This window comes from Hyla sarda, chromosome 4 (genome assembly GCF_029499605.1).
Source record: "Hyla sarda isolate aHylSar1 chromosome 4, aHylSar1.hap1, whole genome shotgun sequence".
Lineage (NCBI taxonomy): Eukaryota > Metazoa > Chordata > Amphibia > Anura > Hylidae > Hyla > Hyla sarda.
The window spans coordinates 96,951,552-96,964,121 of NC_079192.1; the positions used below are offsets into that span (position 1 = coordinate 96,951,552).

At 43.9% G+C, this 12,570-nt stretch overlaps 1 protein-coding gene across 4 annotated transcripts in view; it reads right to left on the reverse strand.

The window, feature by feature from the left end:
- The window catches only part of DIS3L (DIS3 like exosome 3'-5' exoribonuclease), a 59,980-nt gene that overhangs the window by 14,624 nt on the left and 32,786 nt on the right, over positions 1-12,570 (reverse strand). For 3 of the 4 annotated variants that reach the window (XM_056571683.1, XM_056571682.1, XM_056571681.1), the window contains 5 exons: positions 3,910-4,086; positions 3,600-3,769; positions 3,314-3,475; positions 2,960-3,204; positions 1,391-1,483 (listed from right to left, as the gene is read on the reverse strand). In XM_056571683.1, coding sequence (XP_056427658.1) covers positions 1,391-1,483; positions 2,960-3,204; positions 3,314-3,475; positions 3,600-3,769; positions 3,910-4,086 — 847 coding nt within the window. Of the gene's footprint in view, positions 1-1,390; positions 1,484-2,959; positions 3,205-3,313; positions 3,476-3,599; positions 3,770-3,909; positions 4,087-7,948; positions 8,021-12,570 lie in introns of those variants that run through there. The other variant, XM_056571684.1, reaches the window with a different exon arrangement.

Sequence of the window (12,570 nt, forward strand, 5' to 3'; positions counted from 1 at the left end):
TAAAGGAGAATTTTACATTAGATTACCTTATAAGTAACGCAGGTGAAAGACTTGGCTGCCCGGGACCATATGTTCTACCATTGTTGAGGGGTAAGGGACCTACCCAAGTATACCACCTATTTGGCCATATAGGGTGCTGAATAGGGCCAGAATTACCAGGGGAAAGCAGAATGTTGTAGATACTTGAAATAAGGCCTCAGGTAGTAGGCGGTTGTTTACAGAGTACCTCAAAAGAAGCTGGGTTAGGAAAAGGAGGATTAAAGCATAAGAGCTGTAAATGAGCGAGAAGAGAATCATAAAAAGAAGAGATAAAACCTGTCTCTGAGGGTGAAAGAGAGGAGTATAGGCCGCCTAAGTGGGTCTACAATATCCGCATAGCGGAAAAGCTTGGCAGATAACCATGGGGCATTGGTGGCAGCACGAGAAGTATGCAGGATTTGTGGATTAAAAAACAAAGGTAAGCGAGGAGAGCTGGGAGATTTCAAAGAAAATGAGTAATGGCCAAGAGTGGCTATGTAAACCTGACTGGTCCTAACAGGGGCCAAGAAGAGACAGGAGACCAGGGGACGACACAGGGATGGAGAGGAGCCAGCCACAGCTTCCCAGTGCCAGTTCATTTGTTGCAAGTCCAAAGAGAGGTCCAGGAGGGGGATTCTTCACAAATGGGCAGGCAAGGCCAAGCCACCAAGACTGGAAAAGGGGACAGGAAGTGTTTTCACCAAATAAAGAAATGTAGGCAACATAGGCATCTTGATGGTCACAATATTCCCCAGAAACTATATAAGAAGAGAGGACAACTTTGTTAACAAACTACCTGCATCCAGGAAGAGCTGTAGGAAATTTGACCTGTAGGCTGCCCAATATGTAGGCATCAATTGTGCACCCAGATACCAAAGGAAGAGCTTCTTCATGTGCTTCTCCTCACGAACAGATTTAAGTCGGAGTTAAATAAAGAAATAGGGCAATAACTTGTGCAGTCAGAAGGATCTTTGCCAGGTCTGGGAATTACCATAATATATGAAGACAACATACGAGAGGGTTTAGGAGAAAGCAGCATTATTAAGAGGCATGTCTCCTTGTAGGTTTGGGCTGTTGCTGGCAAAGTGGCTAAACTTGGAAGCATCCCTGCCATATGTGAGGGCACAGAGACGTCGACCTGGGTGCTTTGTGACGATTCCGCCATCTTTTTTCACTTCATAGTAGTGATTGGCAGTAAACTAATGAAATGTTGTGTTTAACACAGGTTTTGGGCACAGGACAAGCGTTCACCAGATTTTTAAAACTCTAGGCACCACTTTTGAAAATAAGTGCACTAAACGCGTACATCTTATATGTCCCCTGCTGTCTTTAGTATTTACTGCTACAAATATTACAAATTCTGCAGTTTTACCTGTCAACACCTCCAAGCAATGAGCACAAATCTGCACTGAGGATATGAGGCAACATGTCAAAGCGACGGTCAGCAAGGTAGTAAGTGGTGGCCCTGTGTAAAGACATAAGGAAAAAAATTAAATACATACAAAAAAAAGAATACAATAGGCAGGTGACAGGATGTTAGAAGGGATAGTGAATTGGATTTGTCACCAATAACAAATATAGGCATGTGGAAAGTGGAAAAAACTATAGTTCATTTATAACCAGATTTATCCTACTGTAGCATGAAATACCAACAGGCTCCCCTATTACAATGAACTATAATTAAAAAAAAGCATTCAATACATTGGAAAGTTTTCAGACCCATTTAGTTTTTCCCCATTTTGGTTATGTTCAGGCTTGTGCTAAAATAAAATAAAAAACTTAATACCCCATAATGAGAAGGTGTAAACAGATTTTTTTTTTTAAATCTATTAAAAATGAAAACTAAAATTTCACATAAACATAAATATTCAGACCCTTTGCTATGACACTTGATGTTTAGCTCTGGCTCATCCCATTTCTCTTGATCATCTCTGAGATGTTTCTCCACCTTGATTGGAGTCACCTGGGGTAAATTCAGGCGATTGGACAAGATTTGGAAATACGCAGCCCTGTCTGTATAAGGTCTTACAACTGACATTGTCTATCAGAGCAAAAACAAAGTCAAGAGAGGGAATGAAAGACCTGTAGAGCTCAGAGACAGGATTGTGTGATGGAGAAGGTTACTAATTTTTTTGCCGCACTAAAAGTTTCCTGCCTAATTCTTAAATGAAAGGATTTTGAAACAGCAAGGACCCCTAGGGCTGGCCACCCCACCAAACTAAGTAACTGGGGGCCTTGATAAGAGAGGTAGACCAAGAGCATCCTTTCTAAATGCATTGTGGTTTAGTAAAAATCTGACACAGGAAAAAAGTTGATTACTGGATGTTGATAATGTATATATGGACCAGCAGCTTTGCTCATTATAAGGAGCATTGTGAGGATTGTCTTGGGCCTGCCATGTTCTCTGCCTTCATTCACTGCGCCTGCTTTCTGAACCACCCCTCATTAGTGCCTGCCCAAGCGAGAAGGCACCATGGCTACACCACAAATAGGTTTTCATTTTCAACAAAGTGTTGTTTTGGTATTCAGAATAGTGATACTACACTTAAGTTTTGGTATAAAGGTCAAAACTCTGGTATAGTGACAACTCTAGTGCAAGAACTTGTTGGTATTTTTAGCTGCCTGTGGTTAGGGGGTAGGAGGAAGCTGCCGAAAGGTTCCCTTTTAGACTTGTGGATGGCATACGTAGCAGATATCCATTTAGGACAGCCTCTCGAGCAGGCATGCTCACCATGGAGCAGATTTCAGGGGCCCTTTGTTGGGGTGGGATCATCTGTTAGTCCACTGACAAAATTGGCAACAGTACTGGATATGGAAATTTATAAATCTTTACATAAATATTACTTTAGACAATCTGTAAATGCTTTATGATGGCATCACATGATATGACATTTGTTAGAAGAGCAGATGGTATGACCACATGTGCTGGAGCCTTACAGACCTTGCTTTTGCTTCCATGTCTGTGTAAGAGTTTGGCTTTACAAAGTGTGTGACATCTGCAATGTGAACACCAAGTTCTAAATGTCCACTCTTTAGTGCACGAATGGACAGGGCATCATCCACATCCTCGCAGCCCTTTGGGTCAATGCTAAATATCAAGTGAGTCTCTCGCAAGTCCCGTCGATTACATTCTTCTGGGGCCACCCGCCATGGGTCCTCTGGACTGTTAGTTGGCATTTCTGCAAGCTAATAAAGTACAATTATATAACCATCCTCGCTAAAACAATGCAAACTGCACATTTCCATACAGTATTAAAACTCAATGGGTCATTCAGTACTAAGAAAAAAAACTAACCTGGGCTTCTGAAAATGGCTTCATGCTAATACTGTTTTCCACTAAAATAGTTGCAATTTCTGCCTCCAAGTCACCGATACGTCCTAGAACTCGCACAAAATGTCCATTTGGATAAAGAGAGGTGGATTCCCAGGAATCTATCCTTACCACTACTCTATAATCCTGATCAAAAACAAAATATACATAGAAATTACAAAATCATTATTATGTGGACATGGTCATTACTGTTTATGAAATCATACAGGTCTCACCAATTCATTTTCTTATACACAACTTTCTAATGTACCTGCAAAGCTGCTGCTTGTTGTGTGCTGATCCTGATTTTGGGGATTCTATAGTCCCAAGGAGTCACAAGTACCTTCTGGGCATTTTTGCCCTGAGTCTGTATTTCTTCCTTAGAGGGGAAAGTAGCCACATAATCCCTCCAGTTTCTTTGTAGAACCCCCACAACACGACCTGAAATAGACATGAGACAAATTATGGGCTATCGTAGGCTATGAGCAAAAGATCAATGGCACATGCTCTATGTTCAAAAATGCATATGCTTAGTACTGTTATCCCCAAATATTCACTAAAAATAAAAGAACCCTACTCACCAGTCATCATGACCTCGCTCTGTGTATCCAGGGCTTTATCATCTGCCTCTTTCTCACACAGCGCTCCAAATCTCCCCTTCCAGTCACATTTAGGAAGAATTTCCACAGCCACCACGTCTCCATGGATTGCTCTGTTTCGGGCCTTTGTACCATGGATCAGAACGTCACTCTGCAGGTCTATGACAGGAATGATCTACAGTTATATTGTAATTTTATAGTAATAACTTTGCGTGTGCTGTATTCTGCGTCAGGAGCTATTAATGAAGCAGCACAAAAGGGCCAGATTTCTAAATTCTAATCCTTACCGTAAATCTATGCGCACAGCCAATAAATGCACCAAATTTATGGGGCAAATGCTGTTTGAGAAATCTGCAGCATGTTTAGCTGCTGGGCCAAGCCCTCCCATCCCAAGTGCAGTGTAAAAGTGTCTAAAGCAGCGTTTCCCAACCAGGGCCCCTCCAGCTGTTGCAAAACTACAACTCCCAGCATGCCCGGACAGCCTTTGGCTGTCTGGGCATGCTGGGAGTTGTAGTTTTGCAACAGCTGGAGCCACCCTGGTTGGGAAACACTGGTCTAAAGGGTGTGTGCTACCAGAAACATAGGTGTGGGCTGTGGCACTCACAGAAACCGGGAGCTAAAGTAAAGCAAATGGCACCATTGCTCACTGGTGGGTTTGACAGCTGACAAGCTACATACTGCCCTAGCCTGCTGACAACTCTTACTGAAGGATGCTGCTCAGGGACAGCTGGTAACCCACAGCCACTTGGAGGATTTAACAAAACACTCTGTGGCAGTGTGAGAGGTGAGTGCTGACACATGGATGTGCATGCATTGGGATCAGTGAGCCTTATCAATCACTCCAGGAGAATACATCAACTGCATAACTGGTGCCTGGAGACCCATCACATTACATACAGGACTACCACATACAGGGTGCTCTACAGTATACTCAGACCCTTTATTTATGACTGAACTGCACATTCTGCTTTGGCCACACAAGAGTTAAAGTGGTTTTCTGGACTTTTCTGAAAAAAATCCTATTGCTGGGGAAGAGTTAACCTGTTGGGGACGAAGGACGTGCAGGTACACCTTCGCGTCCTGGTACTTAAGGACGGAGGGTGTACCTGGGGACCGGAACAGGTTGACTGCTGATATCTATTAGCAGGCATCCCATGGCAATGCCTAGGGGGTTCCAGAGACCCCCCCCCTCCCATGTCAGCGATCGCCGTCAATCGCCAGTCAATTCAGAACAGCGATTTGCGGCGATTTGAGGTTGCCCCATCACCCGGAAGGCAACAGTGATCGGAGCAGTCACAGACAGCTCCGACCATGCTAAAGGATAGGAGCGAGGTGGCAGTCCTGCCACCTCCTCCTATCCCCTGCCATTGATCGATCAGGCAGTTGGGGGCGGGAGGGTAAAAGTTAATTTCCCCCGCTCTGCCCACCGATCGAAGTTCGGGCAGAGCGGGGGAGAAACAAGGTGGGGTGGTAGGAGAGAACCGGCTTACCGGAGCGGCATCGGCGGCGGCGGAAGAGACCATCGGGCGGTGGCAGAGACATCAGGAGTGCGGCCGTAAAGTGCTGCGGAGGAGGCTGCAGTGAAGATTGCCTTCTAACAATTGCAAAACTACAACTCCCAGCATGCCCAGATAGCCAAAGGCTGTCTGGGCATGCTGGGAGTTGTAGTTTTACAACATCTGGAGGGCCACAGTTTGGAGACCACTATACAGTGGTCTCCAAACTGTAGCCCCCCCAGATGTTGCAAAACCCCAGCATGGCCAGACAGTCAGGGATGCTGGGCAGTGTAGTTCTGCAATATCTGGCCATTCATATGTTGCAGAACTACAACTCCCAGCATGTCTGGACAGTCTGGGCATGGTTGGAGTTGTAGTTTTGCAACATCTGGAGGGCTACAGTTTGGAGACCACTACTTAGCGGTTTAAAAACTGTTCTTCCCCAGTTGTTGCATAACTACACTCCTAGCATGCCCAGACTGTCCAGGCATGCTGGGAGTTCTAGTTCTGCAACATCTGAAGGGCCAGATATTGCAGAACTACACCGCCCAGTATCCCTGACTGTCTGGGCATGCTGGAAATTGTAGTTTTGTAACAGCTGTAGGCACACTGGTTGGGAAACACTGAGCTAGAGTCTGTTTCCTAACTCAGTGATTCCAACCCGTGTGCCCCCAGCTGTTGCAAAACAAACTCCCAGAATGCACTGACATGCTGGGAGTTGTAGTTTTGCAACAGCTGGAGGCACATGGGTTGAAATCACTGAGCTAGAGTCTGTTTCCTAACTCAGTGGTTCCCCAGCAGCGTTGCCTACAGCTGTTGCAAAACTACAACTCCCAGCACGTATTCTGGGAGTTGTAGTTTTGCAACAGCTAAAGATTTGGGTTTCCTTCTACAAGTTTGAGCTGCAGCAAATTTTCCACGGCAGCTCAACTCCCAGCGGAAAATTCACTGTGAACCCCCGCCCGTGTGAATGCACCCTAAAAACACTACACTACACTACACTGACACAAAATAAAAAGTAAAACACTACATATACACATACTCCTACACAGTTATGTACTGCTATAGTACAGCCATTGGCTGTCAGGACATGCTGGCAATTGTAGTTCTGCACCAGCTGCAGAGTCACAGGTTGCAGATCACTGCTCTCCAGCAGTACATTCACAAAGTTTATTCATGTGTTAATGACAGTAACATATATATACAAACTTAGTGCATGCACTGTTATAGAGAAGTGATCTAAAACCTATAACACTGCTCCTTTGTACAAAACTTAATACAATATTGTCCTTTCTCATTTTTACAGCCCTCTTAAGCTCAGCCCCACCAACTCCAGACCATCATCATCATGGCAGGTCCTTCAGCTACAATCTCACCACAGCTCAGCCCAATCTGGACCCCTCTCCAGCACAGTGTTGGATAACATACTCATGGTGCCTCCTGCCTCTGCCCAGGGGAGTGCATCAGTCCATCTGGCCCTGCTCCTCAAAGTTATCGGCACATTTTTTCCTTTCGGTACAAAGTCGATAACCCTGTTTTCAGAGCCCGAAAAGTCACTGCATCCCTAGTTTTCACCTCATGAAGTGTTTAGTTAACAAATCTGGGCTGCCAACCTCACAAAGTTCAAACATCAGAAAAATGCTACAACAGAAGAATCTACCAAGATGTTAAAGGGTATGTGATCTCTCTTACACGACACTTTGTCACAACATTTCTCTAAATCTGAGGCCTCAAATACGCTGCCCTATCTCTGTCCCAAATTAAATGGTACATGACCTCCAACAGTAAGTTACTAAACCTGGAGAGAGTATAACAGAATGGAGATCAGGTTATTAGATTTGGGGATGTCACATGATCATTCCTCTGCAAAAGTGAAAGATCTGTTCAGAATGAACAAAACCCTATGGGACAAAGTTGAAGACCTGGAAACAGGTCTCGGCAAAACAAATTGTTAATACTGATCATCCCGGAAAGGGTTCCAGCCTCTAACCTGTGCCATCTCTGTGAAGCTCTACTACCAAAGGCTCTCAGTCTGCCCACAGGGCTCACCATATAGACCCCACCTCCTAAATCATCATCATCTTCCATCGTTTTGGAGAAACTGGAGACACAGAGGTCTCAACAACATCAAAGATAAATGCCTGCAGTCTTCAAAATGAGATTGTAACTCTTTAGAAAACCTATTCTCATCTTTGTGGATTATTTGGTTGAAGTCACCAAACACCAGAAGGAGTTCTTTACAATCTGCTCTTAGCTTTTACAGAAAACAAGTGAGATTTATTGTACACTATCTGGCACTTTTGCTTGTCTTCAGCCCTGATGACACTATTGATAATTATGAAACGCCAAAGGCAGCACAAATGGCCTTAGTAGGTGAGAGATCGTAGGGCTGGGCGGCATGACCACATCTGTGTATCACGGTATTTTTGTAACTTTTGGCGGTTCCACGGTATATAATGGTATTTCCTCCTCCTCCCCAAATTAATTACCAGCCCAGCGCTGCCCCCATCGGGGTAAATACTCACATGTCACTGTCAAGCGCTGCCCTCCTTGTCCTGTTTGTTGTGGACCGCCGGCGCTGACACCCCCTATGCCCGGGCTGCAAAAGGTAAACAAAATAAACTAATGCATGTTCCTACGTCGGCCTTACGCTGGGGATGGGAACGTCGGACAGCTATCAGCCTATCACCTATGATAGGCTGAGCCAATTGTCATGTAAGGAGCTCTGGCCGGCTTCTTACATGACAGTGGGCTCAGCCTATCACCGGCCGAGGCGGAACATCGCTGCGGCCGGTGATAGGCTGACAGCTGTGCGACGTTCCCGTCCCCAAGAAGCAGGTGAGGCCGATACCGGACCAACGGGAGGGGAGTTGAAGTTAATTTTGTTTATTTTTTGCAGCCCGGGCATAGGGATACAGCACAGGGATACCGCACAGTATAGAGCAGTGGTCTTCAACCTGCGGATCTCCAGATGTTGCAAAACTACAACTCCCAGCATGCCCGGACAGCCATTGGCTGTCCGGGAATGCTGAGAGTTGTAGTTTTGCAACATCTGGAGGTCCGCAGGTTGAAGACCACTGGTATAGTGTCAGCGCCGGCTGCAGCAACAAACAGGAGGAAGAGGAGGGCAGCGATTGCGGGTGACATGTGAGTATTTACCCCGATGGGGACAGCGCTTGCGGGTGACATGTGAGTAGTTCCTCGATGGGGACAGCGCAGAGCTGGGCTGATAATTCATTCATTCCCGAGGGGGAGGGGCCAAACCGGTATTGCGGTATGGGTTAAAATTCATATCGTGCAGCCCAAAAATTTCGGTATTCGGTATGAACCGGTATACTGCTCAGCCCTAAGAGATCGTCCCCCTCATCTACACAGAGATCTCCGAGGACTTACCCCCAGACATTTACCTATCATCTGCACCAACAGAAGCAACACCAAAAAGGAGAGAGTCTCAAGTGTCTGTAATACCATGTTTATTGGTTCTTGCTCTTATACTGGAAGCTTTTCTATTCTCAGCATTCGACACCCTCAGACTTGACTGTCTGACAAAGTAAGAGGAAAGAGATCCAGCTCTTAGGATTTACCTACATAAGTGGAATTAAATGTTCTTTATTTGTGGGTCCTTTCCTTGTCAACATCTTCTATTTGGCTAGTCGGAGAGCAGTTTGGCGCCATGACTTGTTTTTTTGTATTTTGTTTAAATTACTATTAACCTGTTGTCCACTATATGATCCTCTGTGGAAACTGCGACATAACCCTGATCACTGGATAAAAGGTGAAGTTTATGACAATTTGTTGGGATGTCATTTTTTGCTTTTACCTAATCTCCCTGACTACTTCATTCTGCTTTTGGATGAAATAAGACTGGTAAAGGACGGCAGAATAAACTACAGAGGAAGACGAGAGAAGATCAAAAATATATTTATGGCCCAGATCAATATGTCTAAGACAAAAACTGGAGTGATATACCCATAGCAACCAATTACAGTTTATTGAGATATAAAAGCTGAGCTGTGATTGGTTGTTATGTGTAAATCACTCCAGTTTTTGTTTCAGACAGGACTTTGTACCCAGAAGCACATCACTACACTATAACAGTATATCTACTATTGGAAAGACTGAATGGCACACAATTAAATCCAGCTCTATTAACTAAACAGTCACCCCTGGGGCACAGATGCCAGTACGTCCGATTCATGACAACTATGCTGCAGGCCACAAGAACGAGCGGGAGCTCTGCCTTACTGATGTGTGAGTACAAACCGGGATGCCAGGGATTGTAAAAACCTACTCCCCACATCATAGCAATGGCTTTACCAAACTATTAATACTGTGGATCAGTACATCAAGCACTGAATTATGTTTCTATACAAGTTTGTTATTTATACAATTGAATACAGTTTTCTGAGAATCCTGAAAGGTTGTTTCAGCTCTCTTGGGATCCTGATAAGCTGACTGACTATCTAAATAAGCTTACTACTTTTAAACTGAATACTAACATTAAATTAGGATGTTGCAATATCATATTCCTTCACCACATAATACTGCATTGTATATCTATATCAAAGAGGTGCAATTGTTGGATATGTGCCTCTTTAACATAGACTGGATATACCGATCATTCATAAATTCAAAGCTAATTAAATTAAATTAGATTTTCTATTAGGGATTTTACGCATTGTATGTAAAGACTAAAGCCAATCTCAGATTGGATATATGGTTTATGAAGTGATGGCCAATTAAAAGAGGTACTATGGTACTTACCAACTTATCCTCTATGCACAGGATAGGGAATAAGTGTCTGATCACAGGGGTTCCGACTGCTGGGACCCCCTCCCGCGATCTCCTGCCTGGCGCCCTGGCTCTCCCCATGCACTGAACGGGCACCAATCAGTGCATGGAGCTGTGTCGACCACCACAACATATCAAAAGTTTATGTATCTGACAGTGCCCATTTAAATATTTTTTGATTTTGGGAGGGAGGGAGGGATCTCGGCCCAGATGCCCCAGGGTACTAGCAGCCATGTGATATATTCACATTCCCTTTCATCCTCTATTATGCAGATTGTTTCATGGAATGTTAATCGCTTATGTTCCCTGCATAAATATGGAATGATGGTTCAACATCTTAAGACAGAGAGCGGATATCGTTCTTCTCATGAAAACCCACTAGGAGGAGGAAAATTTTGCCCTGATGTGTAAGATGTGGCTAGGTGAGGTTCATGGGTCCCCATCGGTCCAGGGTAAACCAGGGACCCTAACACTTTTACAAAAATTAAAATCTCAGAAAATCAGTCCTCTAAGCACTCCTAATACAATGTGTAATGATAAAACCAACATTATAACAATCAATCAAAGGGAATCTTTAGACATTTGCTGTATCACACTTTTACAGGATAAAGTGCCCTTGAAACAATAGCACAGGGCCCTTGTAGTCATGAAAGACGAATATCAAAACCTTATTTTCTTACAAAACATTGATCCAATAATTCATAATCTATAATAAAAAGGATTGCAGTAACACATGTTTTACTATACACGTTTATTCCCTGTGTGTGTATTAGAAAAACCAAAAACGAGAGGAAAAAAAGCAAATTGGACATAATGTCACACCAAACTCCAAAAATGGGCTGGACAAAATTATTGGTACCCTTAACTTAATATTTGGCTGCACACCCTTTGGAAAAAATTACTGAAATTAGTCACTTCCTATAACTATCAATAAGCTTCTTACACCTCTCAGCCAAAATGTTGGACCACTCTTCCTTTGCAAACTGCTCCAGGTCTCTTATTGGAAGGCGCCTTTTCCCAACAGCAATTTTAAGATCTCTCCACAGGTGTTCAATGGGATTTAGATCTGGACTCCTTGCTGGCCACTTCAGAACTCTCCAGCGCTTTGTTGCCATCCATTTCTGGGTGCTTTTTGACGCATGTTTGGGGTCATTGTCCTGCTGGAAGACCCAAGATCTTGGACGCAAACCGAGCTTTCTGACACTGGGCTGTACAGTGTGAGCCAAAATCCGTTGGTAATCCTCAGATTTCATGATGCCTTGCACACGATCAAGGCACCCAGTGCCAGAGGCAGCAAAACAACCACAAAACATCATTGAACCTTCACCATATTTCACTGTAGGTACTGCGTTCTTTTCATTGTAGGCCTCTTTCCCTTTTCGGTAAACAGTAGAATGATGTGCTTTACCAAAAAGCTCTATCTTTGTCTCATCTCTCCACAAGAAGTTTTCCCGGGAGGATGTTGGCTTACTCAAGTTCATTTAGGAAAAATGTAGTCTTGCTTTTTTATGTCTCTGTGTCAGCAGTGGGGTCCTCCTGGGTCTCCTGCCATATCATTTAATTTAAATGTCGACAGATAGTTTGTTCTGACACTGATGCTCCCTGAGCCTGCAGGACAGCTTGAATATCTTTGGAAGTTGTTTGGGGCTGCTTATCCACCATCCGGACTATCCTGCGTTGACACCTTTCATAAATTTTTATCTTCCATCCACGTCCAGGGAGATTAGCTACAGTGCCATGGGTTGCAAACGTCTTGATAATGTTGCGCACTGTGGACAAAGGCAAATCTAGATCTCTGGAGATGGACTTGTAACCTTGAGATTGTTGATATTTTTCCAGAATTTTGGTTCTCAAGTCCTCAGACAATTCTCTTCTCCTGTTTCTGTGGTACATGCTTAGTGTGGCACACACAGACACACAATGCAAAGACTAAGTGAACTTCTCTCCTTTTTATCTGCTTTCAGGTGTGATTTTTATATTGCCCACACCTATTACTTGCCCCAGGTGAGTTTAAAGGAGCATCACATGCTTGAAACAATCTTATTTTTCCACAATTTTGAAAGGGTGCCAATAATTTTGTCCAGCCCATTTTTGGAGTTTGATGTGACATTATGTCCAATTAGCTTTTTTTCCTCCCTTTTTTGGTTTAGTTCCAATACACACAAAGGGAATACACCTGTGTATAGCAAAACATGTGTTACTGCAATCCTTTTCTGTGAGAAATACTTTATTTTCTAGAAAAATTTCAGGAGTGCCAACATTTACGGCCATGACAGTATCTTTTATTCCCATATTGGGTACCTTGGGAGAGATTTATCAAACCTGTGTAGAGGAAGAGTTGGGCCGTTGCCCATAG